We start from the raw sequence: 25,837 nt of genomic DNA, 5'->3' as shown, positions 1-25,837 counted from the left end.
TTTTCAATTTCTCGCCAGACAATGCTGCAGTTCCAGCAGACTTGGAACTTTCGGCTAGATGGGAAGCCGCGACCGTGTCGACGCAAGTAAAGTCCCATACCACAGGTTTACCGTATTTCCATGGTATGAGAGACATGTCATCTGGTCGTTTACCATCATCTCGACTGGTACCTAAGGGTTCCAGAATTGCAGGAACATCCGCTGACAACATAGCTCGTTTCAATATGTCGTTTTTCTTCAATTTTCACTTATATAAAAATTAATTTCACAATATTGCCTAGCTCAATTTATTTTTGCCCTTGTGTAGTAATCAGTTGAACCAACAGCATTATTTTATTTTATTTTAACAAGCTATATAGTATGCTCTTTGGTATAGGTCCGTCATCGTTATTCATAATATTATTATGTTTACTTATTTCTATACTGTTGTTGTTAATTTGTCCAACTAATCTGAACTGAAGTCTATGGAATGGTTTTGTTGCAAAATATGATGGGCGACTGCTGATTTTTCAGGTCTTCCATATTTTAAGTGTGCTATGTGTTCCTTATATCTTACTTTAATAGATCCTTTTGTCTGTCCATAATATTTTGCATCGCAGTCCTTACATTCAATTTCGTAAATTCCAGACTTTTTCGAATTCTCGACTTTGTCTTTTGGATTTCCCAAAAGGCTCTGTAGTGTATGACTTCATACCTAGTTCCTTGAAAATATTTCCAAAGTTCTTCGTATATTGGTGGTATGGAACTGAGATGTATTTATCTTGGTTTTTGTCGTTTCTGAAAGTCAACATTTCGTTCATTCTTAACCTAAACTTCTTTTTCCTTATTATGTCATCTGCAATTCCCCTCGAGAAAACTTTAGTGGCTGCTATTTCCTGTATTGCACGTCTTTCTTTTGTGAACCTATCAGGTGTTTGAGGGAAAGTCAAAAGACGATGCACTAAAAAAATCAACCCAGTACGTTTGTGCTGTCCACAGTGATGTGAACTGTCAGGAATATACCTGTACGTGCTTGTTTCTTTTCTAAATATATCATATTCTAACCCTCCATATCAGCTCCTCATTACCAAAACGTCAAGAAATGGTAGTTGTCCCTTATTTTATAACTCATAAGGTGAATTTTATTGATGGACATCTATTATTTAAAATGGAAACAAAGTCGTCAATATTCGATTTTTTGGTATCGAATATTGCGAAAATATCTTCCACATACCTTAGCCAAATCCAAGGAAAATACTTCGACTTTTCTTTGGTTTCCATTTCGAATCTGCTCATGAACAGGTCTGCCAGGTAGGGGGACAAGGGGTTTCCCATGGCCGTTCCTTCCTGTTGTTCATAAAAGCAACCGATGTTGTTTCATACACAATTTGGTAAGAGGAAGGTCCGTGGAATTGGGACGCTAGGAAATAAGGAACTAACATCAAAAGGAACCAAAATCTCACCTTCTTGCAGAACCCCGTTTTTTGTATGTTGTATGAACTCTAAAGGGTTTTTTATACTAAAACTTGGTTCCGTAATAGACAAGGTTTCAAATTCTTTAGTGAGCCATTTTGCTATTTGGTAGGTAGGAGCTCCAATAGCTGACACGATGGGGCGCATTGATTTTCCCGGTTTGTGGATTTTTGGGAGGCAATATAGTTTCGACACCGTTGGGTTGGAAACTTGTAACTTCCGTTTCAGTTGAGGGGTAAGTGTAAGTATGTTGTCGCTTTTCTTAAGGACGTGTTTTACATCAGCAATCATCTTTGGTAAGGGGTTCCTGGACAATTTCGCATACGGTCCGTTAGTAATGAGAGTTTTGATCCTTTCGTAGTAGTCCGATTTATCCAGAATTACTACTTGATCAAAGTGAGCGTTTCAAAGTCTACATGAAAATACCTAAAAGCTGTGTAATTCAAAGATGACTCTAGCAAAACATCAAGTATGCTACATTTTTGGAAAGGTAACTTTGAGTTCAAGTGGAATATGCAGTAGTATACAAGGTGTCCCATTGAAAAAAATAGTTTCCCATCAATAACTATTGAAATCTCATTTGTAAAAATAAGTTTTCCACACCATTGAATTCTATATATAAAAAAGAACTTCTTGACAGAAAGAAAGTCACAGTATCTTCTCGAAAGTTTTTCATAAAATTTGACTTTCGGACACTTCCATCAGTTTTCATTCATCCAGTTTGAAAAGAAGAGTTTTCCTTTCAGAGTGTCCAATTTGGCACACTCTGTACATATGCAATTGCTAATATTTTGTCCTCCTATCTTCCCTGACTTGGATGATAATAGCCCGTACTAAGACTTCTCGGGCATCAGAAAAATTAGACAATAATTCATCAGCCTCAGTTTTAACTATGAAATTACGATAAATACAAATGAAGGTCTACAATTTGCAGTTGATTGCAACTCCAGAGACGATACCGGTCTCTCGGAATACCATCCACATTGCAAGATCCAATACATGAAATTCTGTAACGCTACCGATCCGAGTAAAGTCAATATCCTTGTTTTACCCAAAGTACTTATTAGGTAATAAGCTGGTACAGCTTCTACTTTTTGCGGTATCATTACATATCTGAAGCGGCCGTCATGCCAAGCAGTCTGCCTCACCCTCCATGAGAAGGACGATCATCTCCAGTGGCGTGGAAGACGATTTTCATTTTTGTTCCTCGAAAGAGAAACTACAAGATTTCAAAATTTCACTATTTTTCATAGCGATACTATGACAGCAAACAGTATGACAAAATTTAATCTTTTGGTAGTTAATGATAAAATGCCGGAGGAGACACGAATTTTTATGCATCACAGACTCTGAATATTCCCACATTTCAATTTGAAGAGGTTGATGACTTCTTTGTTTAAGAAATAATTTCTGGGATCAAAACCAATACCAAATGTAGTTTTATAATTTGTTTCGGAGAAACAAATTATAAAACTACATTTCTCCCAGAAATGTTTTCAATGTGTTTATAAAACTGCTATAAATAGGAAATTGGCACCGTTTTATAAAACATTACAGTTATTATCAATATTTTGTGAGGCCTTTTACAAACACTACAAAACAGTTTTATAAACATTTTGGCAGTTACTATAAAATTTGTCTAACACTCTTAAAAAGTAGTTTTCTAAAGACTTCCCTTACTGCAGTTTTGCAACATATTTAAGCGATACTTATAAAAAAATCAAAAGACAGTTTTATGAGAGTTTTTTAGTAGTTCCACGTAGGCGTTATAAAATATAATACTGCCGAAAACGATAACAATAAAATAAAAAAGTGTTAAAAAAGTTTTCTTGAAGACGCAAGAAGTAATTTTGTATTGTACAGTAGGAAAATATAATTCATACGTCACCAACTGAAAACTAAGAAATAGAAAGGTTGAAGCCATTTTAAAATTTCACTTTTGAACTTATAAAACTGTTAAAGACATTATTTGTGTTTCGAAAATTGATATTTTTACTGCAAATGAAATTTTATTGACAAAGTCTTTAGCCTATTATTAGCAAAATTTAAGCGCGCCACTCATTTATAAATGTTTTCGATAAAATTATTAATTATACAAAAATTCACTCTGTCGACGTATTAATTTTCTAGTCACAAACTTTTATTCTAAATAATATAATATTTATGTACTTTTCAGCTGTAAATTTCACTTTATGTGCAGTATTTCATATTTTCAACTCATCTAATTTCAGTATCCCGGATCGCTATCATTTAAAATGGCGTCGTTCTATAAAATAAATTGGTATCAGTGGCAAGCATTTCAACGTATTTGAGCTACTGTTACCCCTATAAAACTGTTAAGAATCAGTTCTGGGAGTGATGGTATTGCGGCAGAGTCGGACTACTTTTAAAGCTGTAGGTTTCTACAAAAGTGCTTGTATGATTAAAGAATTTCTCACATACAGTTTGGATAAATATTATCTGTCGGGATATTTTGGTTAAAAAGTTTCTTTCATCGATTATAAAGGCTAACCATTATAAAAACCTTTTTCTGTTTTTCGCAAAAAAAATTGAAGCACTAGGTTAGGTGGGATAGTTTGAAGTGTTTTTTAGTATTTCCAATATACAGGGCGACTCAAAGCTTCCAGAAAGTTTTTTTATGGAGTACCAAGTCATTTCTTCGTCTATTTGAAGCACCTCGAACTGAATCTAAAACTATTATATTCCCCTAAATAAATGTTCAAAATGGCCGCCATTGAGTTATTATTTATTTTTATTCATATATTCGGGATACAATCAGAAAAAAAAAATAAAATATATATATATATATATATATATATATATATATATATATATATATATATATATATATATATATATATATATATATATATATATATATATATATATATGCATATCATAGTGTCCAAAATTAGGGATGAATTAAAAATACTGAATTTACTTATGGGGTACCTATACTCAATAAAAATCAAATATTTAGAAGTTGCTGAAGAACTAATTTCCACGATATCGACGGTGTCCCACTTGAATAACCAAACAAAACTATTCTTACTAAACATAACTAAAATTTTGAAGAATTTTTCAAAGCTGTGATTAGGAATCGATGTCAGCTGGTTGTTCCTAAATGCTGGATTTTATTCTTGGTGGCAGCAAATATATATTAGCAAAAGGAATTTGATTTTATAACAGTTATATTAGTGTTTCTGAATTGTAGTTAATATATCATACTATAAAATTTTTCACTATATATTTATAAAATTATTACAATGTGTTAAAACAACGATACAAATAAAATAAATACAACAATAAAAATTAATTGGCGCTCCGGGGCGACTTCATTGATTCCAGTGGCGTATTTGCTTTTTCAGCTGCAGAAAAACCCGGAAAAACCTGCAGCACCACATCATCTGAAGATCTTGATCTAACAATGTCCTCTCTCTCATAAAACAAAATGTAGGGTGTCTCCAGAGGCTCCAATAAATTCAATGCATCGCCAGAACACTTCGTGACACGACTATCGTCAAACTTAAACCAGTCCGTTTCTTCTTTGACCAAGGCGTAATAATGACCACATTCAACGCCAGAACCACAGTGAACAATGACTGCATGCATATTATAATAGTGGTCTGCTAGGTTGAAATGTTCATCTATTTCGAACCTTCCAAAGAGTTTCTTGCTTCCGTTAGAGGTTGAGTCTTGTTTGAAAATCATCAGTGTTATTATTAGATTGACTGGTGCCTCAGCTATACTTGTTTCCTTATAACAGTCAGTTAGTTTGGCATATGTTTGACTATAAAATAGTTGGGAAATTATCATAGAAGTGACAATATGGTAATGAAAATAAAATAATATCTGAAAGCATTCTAATAAAATAATTTCATTAAAGCTACAGGAAACAGTTATAAAATAAGCTTGAAATAGTTTTATAACTATCATAAAAATCTCGCAGAAAAGTGTTATAAAACTGCTACATAACAATTTACTCTTATAAGAAAATAAGTTTTATAAGTTAGTTGTGAAAACGTTTCTGTGATAATTTCCTGACTATTTTATAATGGTTTTTTAATTTTATTTCATAAACGTTCCTACGACAAATTTATAAAACACTTTTATTGCCTACAACTGTATTGTGTTCACCGATCATCTAATATAATCAATTAGCATATTGAAAGTAATTATAAAATACTAATAAAATAAAACTGTTGCAACACCATGGAATTATGAAACAACTTTGCTGGTTGGGCTGGTATGTTTTTTAGAAACGAACAGACAATTGACTAAGTTTTTGAATTTCATCTATTCTCTCCACTCTTCTATCACATTCACAATGGAGAGGGAAAAGAACGACTCTATAAATTTTTTAGACTCGACAATAACAAAATTTTACAATAAACATGATTTTTCAACATATCGTGAACAGGGACATACATATATTATCATTCAAAATTCGTCCACCCACCCATAACCGCACAAAGTATCAGCTTTCAACAGACTGATAAATGTTCCCTTGTCAGAGGCGAATTTCAATAAAGAACTGAACATAATAAAACAAATAACCGTCAACAACGATTACGATATCAGTTTAATACATTCTTTATTATCAAAAAAATCAAAAATTATCAAAACCAATAATAAGTTAGACATGCACATTCAGAATAACAAAGAAAAAAGTTCAGTTTCAGAAAAATCGGGGGTGTATAAATTATCATGTGAGTCATGTCCGAAGTTTTATATAGGTCAAACTGGAAGACCGTTCAAAGCCCGCATAAAGGAACACAAATAAACTTTCCAGAATGGAAAAATAAATTCCACATATACCACTCATTTTTTCATAGAGGGACATGAGTTCAACCATGGATTCAAGCCCCTACATTTCCAAAATAAGCTTTGAAACTCAACCTGTTGGAGAGTATGTAAATAAACGAATTCAAAAACTTTCAATATCTTATGAACGCTCAAACTGTATTGAATAATTCGCCATTATTGGATATTTTCATTTCCAGGAGAAAATACGAGTAGGTGATATGTTATAGTATAAAATGGTTGTAATTTAGAAGTAACTTTTAGTTTACCCTTGAGGAAACTATTGTATATATAGCGACACACGTGTCGCGGTTTTTGTAAAACCAGACGCGGTTTTTGAAAATCAGACAATAAACTGTATTAATTAGTTTTAATATGGATTTCCGTCAAGTATCGGCCAGTTCTATTCAATTAAGAAGGCTGGTCTAGCGGAATAATAATAATAATAATAATAATTGCCAACAGTAACAACCATTTACAGAGCAATTCAAGATGACAATATATATCAAGTATACTCCTAGCACTAATACATAGAGATCTCAGCGTTATCATACGATATACGCTCTAGACTTATTTTTTAATTTGACTGAAGAACAGGAAAAAATATCACAATATTCACAAATTTTGTTATAGTTCGTGCACATTATATAGATTGGTGCCTTAAGCATGAGGTTATTTTGCGCCCATTTACACATAAAAATGCAGCTTGCCGGGATACAAATATGTTGATGTAAGATAATAATTCACAGCAATCAATTTTATTGTTCAAAAAATTGTACAGAAATGAATTTCACTAGTTCGGACTTCCATTGTCTACTATATAAAATGATTTGAAATCCCTGAAACAACTAAAAAAGAATATAATTAAAAATGAATAGCTGAAAATAAGAATTATATTAAGCAAAATAAACCTGAAATGAAATAATAGTGAAATAAACTACAAGTAAAAATATAACAATTGAATAAATAAAAACAAAATAAAAATAAAGGAATGAAAACTCGAAACTTTTGGAACGGACATTGGACACCAAACATCAGTTACACCGCTATCATATTCGCTTCTCGGCGATATATATTCTCTAAATACACACATCGGAAAAGTCTGGGGATATTTTTATAACATACCAAATATCATAAAAATAAATGCATGAGGTCGTTTAATTTCGATTAAATTGATACACTCGACCACCCTGTAGATTTCTATGGGTTGAACAAAGTCTGCAAAAACGGTAACTAATCTTTTATCAGTTTTTTACAAACTGTAGGTTTTCGGCTAAAATGGATAATTTGAAAGTGTCGAGTTTGTACATTCTATGCAGTTCTTGCTCAGCAATTAAACTGGAAATATTGTGCTTTAACATGGAACGCCATCACTTACCATTGGCTGAGATGAATAGAGCTGTAGGGCTTCTTAAAAGTGGCATGCGACAAAATGATGTAGCTCTTCGTTTGGGGGTCTCCCAAAGTGTTATCAGTCGATTGTGGCGGCGTTTCCGTGAAACTGGCAGTCCAGGGCGAGGACCCGCTACAACTGCAGTTCAAGACCGATTTTTGGTCTTAACCGCAAGAAGACAACCGACAATCACAGCACCTGAGTTGGTTAACGTGTTGCAGCAGACGCAACAGGTAATCATTGGTCGTGACACTGTCAGAAATCAACTGCATGAAGCAGATCTCCACAACAGAAGGCCACTTAGATGTCCACCTTTGTCGAGAGGCAATCGCGGTAGAAGATTAGAGTGGTGTCAAGAACATCAAAACTGTGATGCAAATGATTGGGCCACAGTTTTGTTTACAGACGAATCCAGATTTGGATTTCATCCAGATTCTCGTCGAGTAAGACTGTGGGGACGACCTGGAAATAATAAACGTTTGAGACACGTCCATGAAGTCCACACATACAGAGGTGGTACAGTAATGCTATGGGGCGGAATCATGATCGGCGGCAGAACCGATCTCGTTTTTCCAAATCGCTCCCTCACAGCTCGACAGTACCCCGACACCATTCTTCTACCTATCGTCCGTCCGTTTGCTGGTGCTGTTGCTGAAAACTTCCACCTAATGCACGATAATGCTCGTCCACATGTCGCGCGTCTAGTGACTGACTGGCTCACCAACGAAGGAGTTGATGTATTGCCATGGCCAGCACAATCACCGGACCTGAATCCCATCGAGCATGTGTGGGACATGCTTCAACGAAGAATTACTCCTCATATGGGGAACATTCACAAAACATTTCAATTGAGAGAGCTCTTAATCGCTGAATGGGCAAATGTACCTCAACAAGACATTGACAATCTCATTTTGTCGATGCACGATAGATGTAGGGCCGTAATAAACCAGCGTGGAGGCCATACTTTGTACTGATTCCAATTTTTTTTGTATTATGATTTTTTTTCGGGGTGCCAAAAAAGAGCCATATTTTTTTTTTTAGTTTTGCTTATATGCGCACTCAGTATTTTTGACCATTTGATAAATTTTTTTGTAAGTTACATTCGTTTAATAATCACCCGTCAACTTTTTTTCCCTAAAGCGATCTAAAAAACAATTATTGCCATTTTTAAAAATATCCCTAGACTTTTCCGATGTGTGTATTATGAATCAAGCTGAATCATACACAACATAATATAGCTCTGAACTTGGCACATTTCTTTGGTTCCATTCGACGAGTTATGCAACACAACAATCATCTGCCCGATCGACTTAGCTAGTACATTAGGCGCCACACAGCGGTGAGAAGCCACACTGAACAGTAATAGAAGTCAATTTCACTAGAAAACTACCATTATTCTATAAGTGAAGTACTTCCAACTTGAAGTAAATTATTCTAGGTGTGTACTAGTATATGGAATCAATACGGTTTTTACGATTTCCGCTATTTTGTAATGAAATTCATATACTTGAACGCAATAATTACTCATCTCCAATAATTGAACATGAATATTATGTTTCCTCAAACTTACTGAAAAATTCAGAAAACTTTAGTTCTTCTCATTTTGTCCTTTGTATATATTTTTACCTTTAAGAAAAAGGAGCTCAGTTGATTTTCACCGAATCATAATTTCCCTTAATGCGAAAATATCTTGGAGATACTTTAAACATGATGACTTTAGAAATAATTATACAGGGCGTTCCAACGAAAACTTGACCCCCCCTGTAAATCAGAAACGTACCTGAATTTGACGTTGACGCTCATTTTAATAAGGAAACCAACAAAAGTAATATCAATGTATCAATAAAAGTAATATCAATTCTAGATTTGTAATTATGTAGCAGTAAACGTTTTGAAATGAACGACAGTGTTAGTTTTTTCTGCACTGGTAGTTTTTGTTAAATCTGATTGTCACAGAACAAAAAGTAGACAGTTGGCCACTGTCACTTCCTCACGAATTATTATTCAGTCATCCTTGTTCACTGCTTTCCAACATGCTTTATTATACTGAAGAAAGAAAAAAATTGTTGCAACCTATTATCGAAATAATGAATGTGCTAAAGCTACTGTGAGAATTTATAATACGAATAATCCACGTCACAACGTGAGCCACCAATAAGTTAAACAGTTAATGGATAAGTTTCGAACTCCAGATTCTGTTCACAACAGAAACATGAAGAATCTCGTCCTCTTAGAAATGACGGAGTTAAAGTTGCAGTTTTAGGACTTGTTCAAATGGATAATCGACAATCTAGCAGACCATCTAGCCTCTGGTGTATCAGCTACTAGCGTTTTTCGGATTTTGAAAGCCTACAAATTCCGTCCTTTCAAAATAAGGCTTGTTCAGGATTTAAAAGAAGACGACTTCAGTTTTGTGAGGTGTTCAGCACGAAATTGAGCAATAATCCAAACCTTTTATACAATACATGTTTTTCAGACGAAAGCTTTTTCATGTTAAATGGTGAAGTGAATAGACAAAAGTGTCGTTACTGGAGCAATGTGAATCCTCATTTGGTGATGGAATTCACAAACTCCACAAAAATTAAATGTCTGGGCCAGCATTCTTGATAATCATATCGTTGGACCAATCTCCATTGAAGGTAATCTCAATAGAGACACATACTTAAATCTACTACAAGACTGTATAGATCCTATGATTACACAAATTTCAGAAAATTATGACAATTCACTAGAAAATGAAATACCATTCCAGCAGGATGCTGCACTCCCACATTTTGATGTTCGGTTGAGACAGTTTTTGGACGGAAGTTTTCCGTCCCCTTCTGGACCCCTTCTGCCGATGCGTTGGATCGGCAGAAGAGGTCCAGTGGAGTGGCCGGCTAGATCACCTGATCTTACACCGATGAACTTCCTTGTCGGGACACCTGAAGTCAATAACATACTCTACTAAGCCTACAAATCTAGAAGACCTGCGACAGAGAATTGTTCGGGAACGCCGATTGCTGACTCCGGACATCTTGAATAATGAACGGAACGCTTTCGAGAGTACACTGTATCATTGTATGGAACTAGGTGGAGGTCATTTTGAACAATTTAACCGTTGATTCTGTTTCCACTGATATTATTTGTTGTTGATATCCTCATTGAAATGAACGACAGTGAATTCCATATCGGCTTTAAATTACTTCGATTACCATATAAAAACGCTACCCAAGTCAATTCAGCGACAGTGCGGTTTGTAGTGGATTGAAATAAGGCGATGAAAATTTGAAAGTCAGTTTGATGTTTTATGAAAATCAGTTTCATGTTTTATTATATTAATAGAGAGTGTTTCAAATTCGATCCTTACCATTGGGATCTCGGAAACTATGAGAGATACGAAGCTGGTTAAATTGGGGCAAAGTTTACCTGGCTAACAATATGCCGTTGAGAAATTCTTGAAATTCCGATTATATCCGGAGATATCCGAAAAAAAACAAAAATTTCGGAAAATTGTTTCAATTTTTTTCAGGCTTCATTTTTCGAAGGATTCGAAAATAAATTGCACTTCCACAGTGCTACTTTATCCCTGCTACATGATGGTGTTTTCAAATTTGATATTCGACGTTTCGGCTTCCGGCCACCATCATTAACTTTATTTGTTCTCATGGGCACTACGTTGGATTTTTTCTGTTTTGGATAGAACCAGATTTTACCTTTTCAATTATGTATCATAAGTTATCATTCTTCTTCGAAAAATTGTAAATTTTGATTGTTGATCCTTTCATTGGCTTTTGAAACGAACCAAACTCGGTGAGATTTTATTCCAATAACCATAGTTCAATGTAGTTGTCATCTTTCGGGATACAAGTTTAAATACATTTCACATGTCCAAACACTGTTTTTATCGTATTGGCAATAAATTTGTATCATATCTCTGTTTTCTTCATTCGTGAAAGCCATTTTCCTCCAAAAATTCAATGACTTGTACAATAACAAAATGTCATTGAGTGTAACAAATTGAAAGTCAAATTCAGAAACATCAAAGTCAAAGCCTATTATGATGAGAATACATTTTTTTCAATATCTTCGAAAAAGAATGATAACTCATGATACATCATTGAAAAGGTAAAATCATAAAGTTGATGATGGTGGCCGGAAGGCGAAACGTCGGATAGCGAATTTGAAAACACCATTATGTAGAAGGGAAAAAGTGGCAATGTGGAAAAGCACTTTATTTTCGAATCCTTCTAAAAATAAAGCCAGAAAAAAATCAAAATAATTTTCCGAGATTTCTGTTTTTTTCTTATATCTGCGGATAAACACGAAATTTCAGAGCTTTCTCAACGGCATATTATCAGTCAGGTAAATGAGCAGCTTTGCCCCAATTTAACCATCTTCGTATCTCTCATAGTTTCCAAGATCCCAATGGTGAGGATCGTATTTGAAACATACCTTATAGCAAATACTATCCAATAAGTTACATGGCACTATCATTGCCAATTACCCGTAGCCAAGTTGCACTGATTTTTTTTTAAGAGAAAGTGATGATTAGCAGTTGTAATGACAAATTACGAATACTTTACCAAATTGTAGTCAATTGTGGCTTAGACAGCGTGAAGTTGCTTTCGGGCTAACGTTTCGTTGCTGTATGTACCGTTTTTTCCGGTTTCAAGGGTGGGAATATATACTAATATAATACAAAATACTCCGGAAGTAAAATAGCTCCCCAATCGAATCTCCAAATGTGGGCTGATTCAAGGGTACCATCTTGCTGAAGTTATTCGAAAACCACTATTTTTGACAGGGCCACTAGCAAATTCAAAATCGATTTTTGCAACATCAGAAGACTCAACTCAAATATAAAATCATTGCATCGACATCTGCAATAAAATAGTACTCATATTCTTACTCTCACAGAAACCAAAGTCACTTCTGTCAACGAGAGGGAATGCTGGAACCCCGCAACTTTGTTGTTATGTGGTTCAAAATGAACAGAAGAACACAAATTATTTCATATGTTACATTTATCGACCTTCTAGCGATACACAATATAGAGAACTGTTGCAAACACAATTGAGTTTCTGCAAATCAATCATCCCAATGTCGAAATTTCTATATTCGGTTACTTCAATGTCCAAAATATAGAATGGCTCAAATTTTTAAACATCAACGACGATTCCTGGCCGTGATGGAGGATACGCTAGTCTTCTGGATCTATATCTAACAACCAATCCAAATATTTACAGTCACCGTAAGGTCTCCATCGGGATCTTTTGACTACAAAATCATTTCAACAATAGGTAACAATCTAAGCCGGGCAAAGTTTGGCATTACAAATCAGCTAATGGGAGGATCTTCAAGACTATTTCCGAAATTTCCCCTGGCTAGAAGTTTTTTCAGCTCCAATGATCCATCAACTTGTGCGTTTGAAGGCAAGGAAGTTATTCTATTATCCATGGATGCATATATGGCAAATTTTGTTTCAACAAAAATTGCGAGCAAACAATCAGAGAATTAGGGATAAACTGCTTGCCAGTCACAACAGGTCTAGACCCTTCTGGTCGGTAGATGAAGCTGCTAATCTTTACAAAATTCACAATTTCTTTACTAACACAGGCAGATGGTTCAATTGCGACAACAGCCATAAAAAAAGCAAATCTACTGGCTGAACGATTTGCATCCCAATCCGCAGTCAATTTTCTGGGAAAGACACCACCCCCTATTCCGACACTAGAATCCACAGTAGCGGAAATTTTCTTTTTTTTTCAATGAGTTTCATTTTACTATTATTTTCTTTCACTTTTTACCTTTTTTGGAAGCTTCGGCACTGGTCTAATACGCCTTAAAAAACACATGGAAATCATTTGTCTGATTTCCAGATGAAAAAAAGACCGTTCTCAGCCAGAATCTCGTGTTGATAATTGTTTATTCATTACTCAACTTGTGAATCATGCAAATGAGATGCATACCAGCAATTAGTAGTGAATGCGGTACTGTTACAGTACGACAGAATAATGACAAGCAGCATGTTTTATTCGTTCCGAATGTGACATGAAAATAATTTGCGACATAAATAGGCATGCATCGAGTTTCAATTCACTTCCTATTCGTGCGCATATTCGCATTAAGATTCAAGATAAGCCGTGCTCAAATTACCTTACAATATTATTGATGAAGTTTCCTGTGCCGTAAATCAACAGGTTCGATTTGACAATTGGAATCAGATCAGATATTGAGAATGATTGTGTTATGCTTCATCTCAGTACAAGTTGAAATAGAAATGATGATCGGGTTCACCTACTAGGTGGATTTTTCGTTCAATTATTGTTTCGTCAAATTTTTACTGGACTGTTCGAAAAATAAGATAAATGTTTGTCCTTAAATGTAAATATTGAAATTTTGTTGGTGGGAGGCATAAAAGTTACAAGTGTTTTACGTGTTCGACGATTTTCCGCTTCCGGTAAACTTGGATCGAAGAATGTACATGAATTTTGTTCAAAAATGGAATAAAATGGAATATTAGATAATCTGTCACCTGAAAATTTCGATATAGAGTTGAATATTATTAGACAAATAGGTCATAATGATGGTTTTCCTGCTTATCTAATTAATAGAATCTATAACAAACGCAGAACTGTCTTAATCGTAGTTTAATGTCTACCAACAACTCAATGAATATTGTTCTATTCCCTATTCAGGTGAAGTTTCACAAGATATTTCAAATATTCTCAGACAGTATTGTAATGATATGGATTTTTCATTATACCGGGTGTCCCACATTTTATGTGACAGGCAATATCTGGTTTGCTGAAGGAGATACACAAAAATGTTTCATACAAAAATTTTAGGAGTTTATGAGAGCTATATTTTGATATAATTTTAAAATATACAGGGTGTTTGGTGTAGGTGTTACAGACCAAAATTCCATTTTTTTAAATAGAACGCCCTGTATATCATTACATATTCAGATGCTACGTTAAATTCTGATATCATTTCATGTTTGGTTTTTGAAATTCGGTTACGGCGTTGTTGAGTTATTGCACTTTTCCTTAAATATAAAGTTTCAAAAAAACTTATCTACTCGTACACGAATCCAGTCTATATCTTTTATCAAATTGAACTAGACTACTACTGAATACAAACCATTATTCTCACCTCTACGATACGATATCGATATCAGTTGAATATAATATTGAAATTCTTGAGAATGTGTCTAACTTGAGGGTGAATTGCTTTATATTGCACAATTTCATCAAGTAGCTTATGCTTGTTGATGCCATAGTAACAAATGTTGTTGAATTGTATCTACTTGTCAGTTCGATTCAGTGATTCTTTGCAAAACAGTAACTGTGTTCTTTGTGCGAAAACTCCAGTATGCCTTTCGCGTTTAGTCCAAGTGATTGCATTGATATGTTATTAATTTTTGGGGAATGTCAGAAAAACTGCCGTCAAGCACAACGTCTATACCAAGAACGTTTTCCAGACAGACCCATTCCGTCACGAATGACTTTTTCGAGAGTTGTAGAAAAATTGCGAACTGGGTCATTTCCTTCTACTATAAAGCATCGTCATCATACGAGATCTGTTAGAACTGAAGATTTAGAGATCAATGTGTTGGCTTATATTACTATTCATCCACATGTTTCTATCCGTACTCTTGCAGAAGAAGTCGGTGTGAGTAAATCTAATGTACAGAGAATTCTGAAAGAAAATAAATACCACCCATTCAAAATTCAGTTGGTACAAGGTTTGAAACCCACGGACTTTGAACGTCGACTTGAATTCATTGCTTGTATTCAGGTAGTATTACATGAAAGTCCTAACATATTCAGTCAAATTTTGTGGAGCGATGAATCGCGATTCCACAATAATGGAGTTGTGAAACGACATAACAGTCACTATTGGTCTCAAGAAAATCCCCACTGGGTCCGCGAAAGTAATTTTCAAACTACTTGGGGTATTAATGTATGGTGTGGATTGTTCAATGGCCGCATCATAGGACCTTATTTTTTCAATGAAAATCTCAATGGATTGCGATATTTACATTTTCTAGAAAATGATTTGATCCAGTTGATGGAAGATATTCCCATAGCAGAACGACAAGGAATTTGGTGGCAACAAGATGGTGCTCCTCCGCACAATTCACAGGTTGTTACTGAATATCTGGATAGAACGTACCCAAATAGATGGATTGGTAATAAGGGTCCAATTCGGTGGCCGGCTCGTTCCCCAGATTTATCACCGCTTGATTTTTTCCTATGGGGTTATTTAAAAGATATTGTTTTCACTACTCCCCCTTTGAATGTGGATGATCTGAAAATGAAAATTCGACTAGCGTGCAATGATATTACGCCTGATATTATAAGAGCGACTTGTACGAGAGAAGTGACTCGACGTTTCGAAGCCTGTATAATATCTAATGGGCATCACTTTGAACAATTTTTATGACTTATTTCTAGGTACCTACCCTTCTTATGAAATGATTTATCAAGTTATATTATTTACATTGTTATTAATTAAAGATTTGTTTTCGAATACACCTCTTTCAATTTCGCAATTGTTTCATATTCAAAATGATTCCTGACTGAATTCCACAACTCAAAATTGAAACCATTACTTCGAACACCCAAAATTTTGACTAATTTTCATGTGATCTGATGCAGAGAGAATAATTGTATGAGATATTTTTAAAAATAATAGTCGTTCTCAAGACTTTACATTTTAAGCAATAACTCAACAACGCCGTAACCGAATTTCAAAAACCAAACATGAAATGATATCAGAATTTAACGTAGCATCTGCATATGTAATGATATACAGGGCGTTCTATTTTAAAAAATGGAATTTTGGTCTGTAGCACCTACACCAAACACTCTGTATATTTAAAAATCATATCAAAATATAGGTCTCATGAACTCCTAAAACTTTTCTATGAAACATTTTTGTGTATCTCCTTCAACAAACCAGATATTGCCTGTCACATAAAATGTGGGACACCCGGTATACTATGGGTCCTGTTTCCAAAATGTTAGTGTCAATACTGAAGATAAAGTACGAATCTCCCATAAATCGGGCGTTTACAGAATTCCGTTGTCACAACCGAATTGTTCTGCTCAGTATGTCGTAGAAAGTGGTTGGAAAATTGAAACAAGAGTTCTTGAACATGTTAAACTGATTGACAAAATTGGAAGTCTACACTCAGATGATTGTAACACTAAAAGTTCGTTCTACAATCACATTTTTAATAACAACCATAGTTTTGATATTGATTCTGATTTAGATATTTTACATGTTTGCCAAAAAGGCACTTTACTTAATTTACTCTCAATGAACAATTACAGTTTGATTGCAAAAAGTCTTTCACTTTCAATTGAATTTCTCTGCCTTGATCATCCATAAGCCCTCATTACACGCTTTATATTAGCTTCACCTATATGTATGCATGTTTATTTGTTTGTTTGTAACTCTCAAGCTCTGGATATGAATTTGACAGAATTATCGACATTATTGCTTGATCTATTCGCGGGCAGATAGTGATGTACGTAACCCCCTTGATATATCGATATTATTGCTTGATCTATCCGCAGGCAGATGGCGCTATAGTAACCTCCTTGATATATGGACATTATTGCTTGATCTATTCGCGAGCAGATGGCGCTGTACTAACCTCCTTGATATAATTCGAATTCACTTTACATGTATTTCTTCATTGAAAAAAATATTTTTTTATCAACACGCGCGCCTGCTGCCATATTTGTAACCCTCCTTTGCTGCCTTGGGCTTGTTAACTGATTTTAAAGCTCGCTTTCCGTAATCGGAAAATATCAATGGTCATTTTTCTGATCGATATACGGATGAATGATCCCAAATTTTAGATAAAATAAATATAGTTTACAAAGACTAAAAACCACGCTTTTATGGCATACGAAACTAAAAAATGAAAAATAAATATAGTTTGAAAAACTAAAGAACACGCTTTTAAATTATTTGAATTATTATTATTATTATTATTTTCACCGTAGTGTGCGCTGGTCAGGCCCTATCCCCCGAAGCCCCGATACATTCGAGAGGGCGCGCCAGCATTATCAACCAATGACCACTCCCCACGCCGTGGGGTAAGTGATCATTGGGTCCGAGAATCATGTGCCTTGAGCAAGCGCAGTGAGCCAAGAATGACAGCCTTCTGCATCTGTGCGGCTAAGATTTTTGCCTTAGTGCGGCAAGCCGGTATGATCTTAAGATTCGAGAGTAGAGAGGACATCATTCCACCAAGGACTCCAATAATCAGAACAACCATCTTGACAGAGTGATCTGGATAGAGTCTGCGGAGTTCGAAGAGAAAATCTCGATATTTTATCCGTTTTTTCTCCTCTTTTCTGACGATATTCGTCTCGCCAGGAGCTGAAAACTCCACGACAAATATCGTTTTGCTCTGGTGGTTGAGAAGGACCACATCAGGCTTATTAGCTTGTATGAGCCTGAGGGTGGGGAACGAATAGTTCCAATAAATTTGGCACTTCTCGTTCCCCACAACGGATTCAATATCCCCCGGAGCGTAGGGCAACACCGGTGTCTCGTCAATACCGTAAGAGTGTCGTAGATGGTAATATAGCACTGTTAGGGCCGCGTTATGTCGATGGATATAAGCCGAGACCGCATACGCTGGATATGCTGATAGCAAGTGCACTACGGTCTCGGGCGCCTCGCGGCAGGCCCTGCACCTTGTGTCAGGAACCTCTATACCCATCACGCGACTGCGGTAGACTGAGATGTTGAAGACACCATCCTGGCAAGCCATGATGAACCCCTCAGTTTCCGACTTCAGCCAACTGTAGAAATCTGTACTGTAGACATCTCAAGAATTTTTTCTGTACCTCTTCAACTCAATTTTTATGAACTGAATAATGAGGAGACTATTGCACCATATTCCAGTAAACTACGGACAAATGCATTATGGAGTGTTAGTAATGTGGATATTTTTCTGAATTTGAATGAGTTCCTAATAATGAAGCCAAGCATTTTATATGCTCTGTTTATAATGTTGGTCAAAAGTGAGTTTTGAATCCAGCGTAACTCCCAAATCTCTACATTATGTCTCCTTGGCTAAATATTCATTGTTTATCTTATACTGAAAATCATTCCGTAATTTTTTCCTAGTAATTCAGATACTAAAGCATTTTTCAATATTGAATGTGAGGCGATTTGACAGGGACCGTCGTTTACTAAATTTAAAAAAATATTTTTTCATTATTATCAACATGTCATTGTGACCATTCATTCATTGGTGACATGGCAATTTCCTTTTCTCCATCATAAAATATTTTCTTCTCCAAGTAAGTATTTTATACATCATTGTATTAACTATTTATGTTGTTCTTCTTTTAATGTAGATATTTAGATAATTAGCTGATGATGAACCTATAAAGGTTGGAAACTGTACTGATTGATGTTTTTACCGATCTAACATCTTAGGGAGATAATGAATTGTGAAGACGTCTTTGAGTTTTTATTCTATGCAAATCTACTACACTCCACTTTGAGATATAATGGACTTCTACGACAGGTTTCGAGTCATGTAGTTTTAGTTCCAAGTAGTTCTTGAAAATGGCTTCAAAGCAGAAGCCGAAACGTCGAAATATGAATATTAGTGGTTGTTTTCGAAGTATTCGCCAAAAACTAGAACCGTCGAATTTCTTTATTTGGCTCTATCGCCTCCATTTCGAATGATATTAAGAAGGTAGAGAAATGTTTCTATAATGTTTCACATTCCTTATAATCTAATACAATCTTTTGCTTTGTGCTTTTTTAAAGTTTATCCAAAATATTGAAATTGTTCTGAATTCGTATAAATTTCTTGAGGTTCATTGGCGGTAGATTCGGATACATTTCATTGAACTTTCTACATGTTCTGCTGATAATTTTGTCACACTGTCCAAAAATAATAAACAAATTCATAAAAACTTCGTTTGAATAGTTTTGTTCCATCATTTTGAAGGTATTTGCAACTTCTGAAGTGACGAAAATGTCGATATTATTAGGAGAATGTCACAACGCTACTGTCGAATAGTAATCATGGCCTGCTTACCAAATACCGAATGGAAATACCATTCTGAAGGGACATTTTCACAAATAAATGTTCATAAGTCCGAAACTTGACTAGTTAGGTATAGGTATGATATACATAGAAAGAAAGCAAATTTCAGCAGCTTTCCGAATTTTCAATAATATACAGGGTGTTCCATTTAAAATAATCAAATTTCAGCAACTTTTTCAAGCAAACGAAAAAACTGTATTTTTTACCACCCTGTATTGAAATAACGGAGATTAGGCTGTCGTGTGGGAAGTGTCCAAGTATCACCTAACTCCAAACCAAATTTCGATATCATAGTACTTCTTAACTAAAAGATATAGGCATTTTTAGAAGTCATGATTTTCGAAGAAAAAAAATGAAATTAATTTTTATTTCGAAAACGGTAACAGATAGGTATAGGGAAATATCAAGAAAAGTTGTCGGGCAATTGTTGGAGATCCCAAAAATAATATTATATACAGAGTGTTCCATTTGAAAAATCAAAGTTGCTACTGCTTTCTAATAGAAGGGGCAACACCGCATTGTCGAAAATATTTTAGTTGGCTAGAGAATGTCCGAATATGCCCTCCATAAAATTTTCAAAGTGATCCGTTGTCTGGTTCACCAGAAACGTCTAATGTGCCATCCACCGTGAATCAGCCTGTATACAAACGTTTCGTTCAATCAATTGTATCAAAAACTTTTTTTTTTAATACGGACTTGTAGTTTATTTCATCGATTTTTGTAGCCACTGTAATAACAAATTCGGCCATTTATTACAATACATGGCGATTTTATTCTGAATGAGAGAAAAAGCTTAAAATGTTCAATCACTTACCTTGCTCTCACAAACTTTGTGGCAGACATATTTGCAAACTGAAACAAAAAAACCAGTCAGCGTTGATGAATTGAAATATAGATGTTAAAAAAACCAAATGCATAGATTCATCTGTTGAGGAGCAACCTTTCACAAAAGTAAAGAATTACGCAAAGTTTGCTTAAAAAAATTATTTTTTATTCTAGCTTTGAATGGTTACAGCTATGAAAATATGACACATATGAAAATAAAGGATAAAGAAAAGAGAAATTAAACTTTCTATGTTTTTTACAACTTTTATTCGTAAGTAACGTTACTGCAGTTTCGTCCTATACAGATATTTTCAAAGTTATAAATTGTATAATTGTATATATTGTATATACAGTGTCACCGATAAAGTCCGCATCAAATGGGAAACTTTTTTATTTATCGTTTTATGTGAAATTTGATTTTGACAGTAGATTTTGCTTAAGAAATGATGTCAAATGGCGTCTACAAAATAGGTCACGTGATTTCCTTAACCTGTCAAAATTGACATTTAAAAAAAGAAACATCGAAAAATGACATTATTCTTCAAAATATCCAAAAATATCAAAGGATAAAAACATTTTCTTTTGTAATTTTATACCCACACACCAAGTTTCAAATCCATAATAAGTATTTTATATTTTCACTATTTTTCCGCACTCCTGCTTTTTCTACTTATCAAAATTCAAGCACACCTGTACTAAATCATTTATTTTAACTAAACTCGTCACCGAATGTCTTTTTTTGTAATATAATAATATTTTAAGAGCCTCTTTGATGTTAAAAACAAATTTTGAAAAATAAAAGTTGTCAAACTTGATGCAAAGTTCATCTAGTTTCAACGGGGCTTTCCAAACTATACAGTACTTGAGTTTTTTAATGAGCAAATGGCCTCACAATATGAATTAGAACAAAACGGAACATTAGGAAACAATATCTTAGAGTGTTTATTGTTTTTTTAACAAAAAATACAGTGGAATCTAATCTTAATTAAAAGGAACTGAAAATAAACATGTACCTATACCTAATAGCAAAAAAACACGAAAAAAAGACTCACGACATTAAATACACTACATTTCTGTATGTCTTCCATCGCGTTCTATGCAGATAATTGTCCTTCTTGATACATCTTTTATTGAGTTGCTGATACTCACAGGGTTTATGTTTAAAATAGAGTTTCTAATAACAATTTCTAGGTGATTCACGTCACGAAAAGGTCTTTGTTTATAAACGATTTGTTTTAAGTTACCCCACAAGAAAAAATCTAGTGGGGTTAAATCTGGCGACCTAGGCGGCCATATTTGCTCCATATTTCGCCCAATAACTTTGCCCCTAAACATTTCTAATAGTTTCTCTTTGACTTGTCTTGAACTATGAATAGGAGCCCCGTCACATTGATACCACAGACTGTGTCTTATTTCAACCGGCATATTGTCCACTATATCACTGATCTCAGTATTTAGAAATTGCAAATAATCCTGAGAAGTTAAATTGTGTCTAAAAAAGAATGGTCCCATTACCTGATTATTTAAAACACCGCACCACACATTTGTTTTAAATGAATATTGGTCCCGACATTCTATCACAAAATGAGGATTTTCCTGAGCCCACCACCTACAATTCTGGGAACTGACTACGCCGTTCGATGTGAAGGTAGCTTCGTCGGTCCATAGGATTTTGTAAGGAAATTTTCTGTTTAATTCTACTTCTCCTTGGTACCAGAAAGAGAAATCTAGTCGAACATCGAAATCTCTTTCCTTTAAGGTATTTATAAATTTGGGTTTGTAGGGTTTGAATTTATTTTTATGTAAAATTGCTCTTACGCTTTCTCTTTCAATGCCAGTTCTATCTACAATATTGGTAATACTTGATTTTCCCTGTTCGATAACATCCAGGCAGACAGCCAACTGAACCTCATCATTATTGCGTGATGGATTATGACGTTTTTTAAAAGTATTTTCAACTGAACCAGTCAGTTTAAATTTTTTTAAAATCCTACTTACAGTGGATTGCTGTACATGTCTACCAGGATGTCTTGCGTTAAAAATATCAGCCACTTGTCGATGCAATGTGTTTTCACCACAAATTAGCACAATTTCAATTTTTTCTTGTAAAGATAACATATTGTTTTAATTTTCATACATTACATTGAACTAACGGGCATTAATTTATTCAGTGACAGTGACGTTTTCTAAAACACATTATGTAGTTTCATATTTTTTCACAGCCTACCCAGTTTTTTTAAATTAGTGTTGTTAGCGGAGTAGGTAAATGTAAATACTATGAGTTTTTTCTTTTATTGAATGGGCTTCAAGAATCACGAAATGATGTTTCCTAATGTTCCGTTTTGTTCTAATTCATATTGTGAGGCCATTTGCTCATTAAAAAACTCAAGTACTGTATAGTTTTGAAAGCCCCGTTGAAACTAGATGAACTTTGCATCAAGTTTGACAACTTTTATTTTTCAAAATTTGTTTTTAACATCAAAGAGGCTCTTAAAATATTATTATATTTCAAAAAAAGAAATTCGGTGACGAGTTTAGTTAAAATAAATGATTTAGTACAGGTGTGCTTAAATTTTGATAAGTAGAAAAAGCAGGAGTGCGGAAAAATAGTGAAAATATAAAATACTTATTATGGGTTTGAAACTTGGTGTGTGGGTATAAAATTACAAAAGAAAATGTTTTTATCCCTTGATATTTTTGGATATTTTGAAGAATAATGTCATTTTTCGATGTTTCTTTTTTTAAATGTCAATTTTGACAGGTTAAGGAAATCACGTGACCTATTTTGTAGACGTCATTTGACATCATTTCTTAAGCAAAATCTACTGCCAAAATCAAATTTCACATAAAACGATAAATAAAAAAGTTTCCCATTCGATGCGGACTTTATCGGTGACACTGTACATATACAATATATACAGTGTCAACATTAAAGTTCGCACCATATGGGAAACCTTTTTTTTCGAAAAGTTTCAATGAAGTTTAACTTCGGCACTTGTTTGTGCTTCAAATTCAACTTAAAATGATGCAGCCAACTGCGACCCACTTACGTTCAGTGTTAGTTAGGTTAGTTGTCAACTTCAACTATTTTTTTTGAAAAAAAATTGAAAAAGTGCATTTCTAGATCGAATTTAACAAAAAGTTACTTGAAAAAGTTGTGTCTACGGCAATTTTATATCCATATACCAAATTTCATGCAACTAGGATAAAGTTAACGTTTTGCTTATTTTTGACAGATATCCCCTTTATTTTAAAAAACAAGTTCGGTTAATTGTCATCAAATCATGTATACATAACAAACTCACCATGGAGTTTGTCTATTCTGATACATTTTTACTCATATGGACATTTTTAGAGAGAAATTAAAAATTTGCTATAAAAATTTTAACATGACTGGTGCAAAGTTTCAATTTCTCTCTAAAAATGTCCGTATAAGTAAAAATGTATCAGCAAACTTAAACTCCATGATGAGTTTGTTATTTATACATGAATTGATGACAATTAACCGAACTTGTTTTTTAAAATAACGGGGATATCTGTCAAAAATAAGTAAAACGTCAACTATATCCTAGTTGCATAAAATTTGGCATATGGATATAAAATTGCAGTAGACACAACTTTTTCAAATAACTTTTTGTTAAATTCGATCTAGAAATGCACTTTTTAAATTTTTTTCAAAAAAAAAGTTGAATTTGACAAACACTGAACGTCAGTGGGTCGCAGTTGGCCGCATCATTTTAAGTTAAATTTGAAGCACAAACAAGTGCCGAAGTTAAACTTCATTGAAACTTTTCGAAAAAAAGTTTTCCATATGGTGGTGAAAACTTTATTTTTACGATATAGTTTTTTCAAAGACTACAAAAAAAAAACAAAAACAACCCTGTTTCACTATTTGTGTAAAAAAATGTTTCCCTATTTTTTAATATTTTTCTAGAAGATATTTCAAATATCTTATAAACAATACCTTTGTTTATAACAATTTTCCAAACGAATAGAACTATAAATTAGGAAAAATCATTTTTATGTAACTTAAATGAGAATACGAATGAATTTAACTATTCAGAAAATTCTTTTTTCATTGCTTTAATTGAATTTTCCACTTTTCAACGTCTTTGATTATCAATAACAAAGTGGAAAATCAAAATTTTTTTAATTTCTCCAACCGGAAATTTTGAAGGCTTCCAAGAAAAGCTCCAAGAAGTGAACAAAATCTGAGGTTTTTAGCTTAAAAATAAGTTAATTAACTAATTATAAATTAATTAATTAAGTATATCTAATAAAATAATCACAGGAATTTTTTTTCCATGGATTTTCGAATATATAAGTGTTTAGAAGGTATATGAATTCTTTTTCTCAATAATGATATTCAATGGGTTGAAATAATTTTTATTATTCAAAGTTCGGTCAGCGCATGCGGGATGCGTAAAAATTTCCTCCTCTTCAAGTTTCTTTTTTCAAATTTCTCCATAAAAATCCATAAAACAAAATTATCTTGTCATCACTGTTTCTCAATTAAATTTCCAGTGTGTGAATTTGTATTTAGTATCAGCATTGCACCCGTGCGGAGCCGGGACGCACCGCTAGTTGATGAATAAAGGAATGTTATTTTGGAAAAATGAAATTTCATCTTATGTTTCTAACAGACAGCGTATGTTCTTGAGCGAGTGAAGTTTGAAGGGAAATTACAATTTCAAAATTTCCCATTCAAAACTGCGAATATGATCATTCACGTTTTCAGTGGATATAATAATTATAATCGATGCAACTGATGAGTACTTCCAACAAATAGCATCTGGAACAGAGAATGTGGGTTTTTTTATAAAAAAACGATCAGTACATCTTGATATATAAAAGCAACAGAATATTCCAGTTCACTTTAATGCAAAGAAAGCCGACTCCACGCTGCGATCTGCAATCTGAACGCACCGTTTACTCGTCTCCGAAGATAATGAAGACGTTCACGTGCATATAAAATAATTGGCATACTGAAAAAGCTTATTAAAGATAAAGTCAAAGGTGGAATCCTGAGGTGTGAGTTTTGTTTCGAGATAAATTTCGTGTAATAAGTTTTAATGGGTGTTCGTGCTTGGTTTTCATTAGCTCCTGCAGCTGGGAACACGCTCCGGAATTTATAATGCCACTAGAGATATTTGTTATGCTTTCGTACGGTTCTGCTCGATTGACAGAATTTTTTCGACATCGTTCACAATTGAATTATTGTTCAAAGCAGGTCAGTGTGGAAACAAGTGATAGAAAAAATCGTAGTTTGGTAGATACATGAAATACTT

The 25,837-nt window shown here is 34.1% G+C and overlaps 1 protein-coding gene across 10 annotated transcripts in view; it reads right to left on the bottom strand.

The window, feature by feature from the left end:
- Positions 1-25,837, bottom strand: part of by (focal adhesion protein tensin) — a 687,936-nt gene that overhangs the window by 458,668 nt on the left and 203,431 nt on the right. For all 10 annotated transcript variants that reach the window (XM_074176604.1, XM_074176595.1, XM_074176594.1 and 7 more), the window contains exon 3: positions 20,539-20,576. In XM_074176604.1, the coding sequence (XP_074032705.1) occupies positions 20,539-20,576 (38 nt within the window). The remainder of the gene's footprint in view (positions 1-20,538; positions 20,577-25,837) is intronic.

This window comes from Leptinotarsa decemlineata, unplaced genomic scaffold, assembly GCF_025532065.1.
Source record: "Leptinotarsa decemlineata unplaced genomic scaffold, Ldec_3_MD MMD2_tig00001973_RagTag_RagTag, whole genome shotgun sequence".
In the NCBI taxonomy this organism is placed as follows: Eukaryota; Metazoa; Arthropoda; class Insecta; order Coleoptera; family Chrysomelidae; genus Leptinotarsa; species Leptinotarsa decemlineata.
This window is presented reverse-complemented; position numbering and strand designations above follow the sequence as displayed.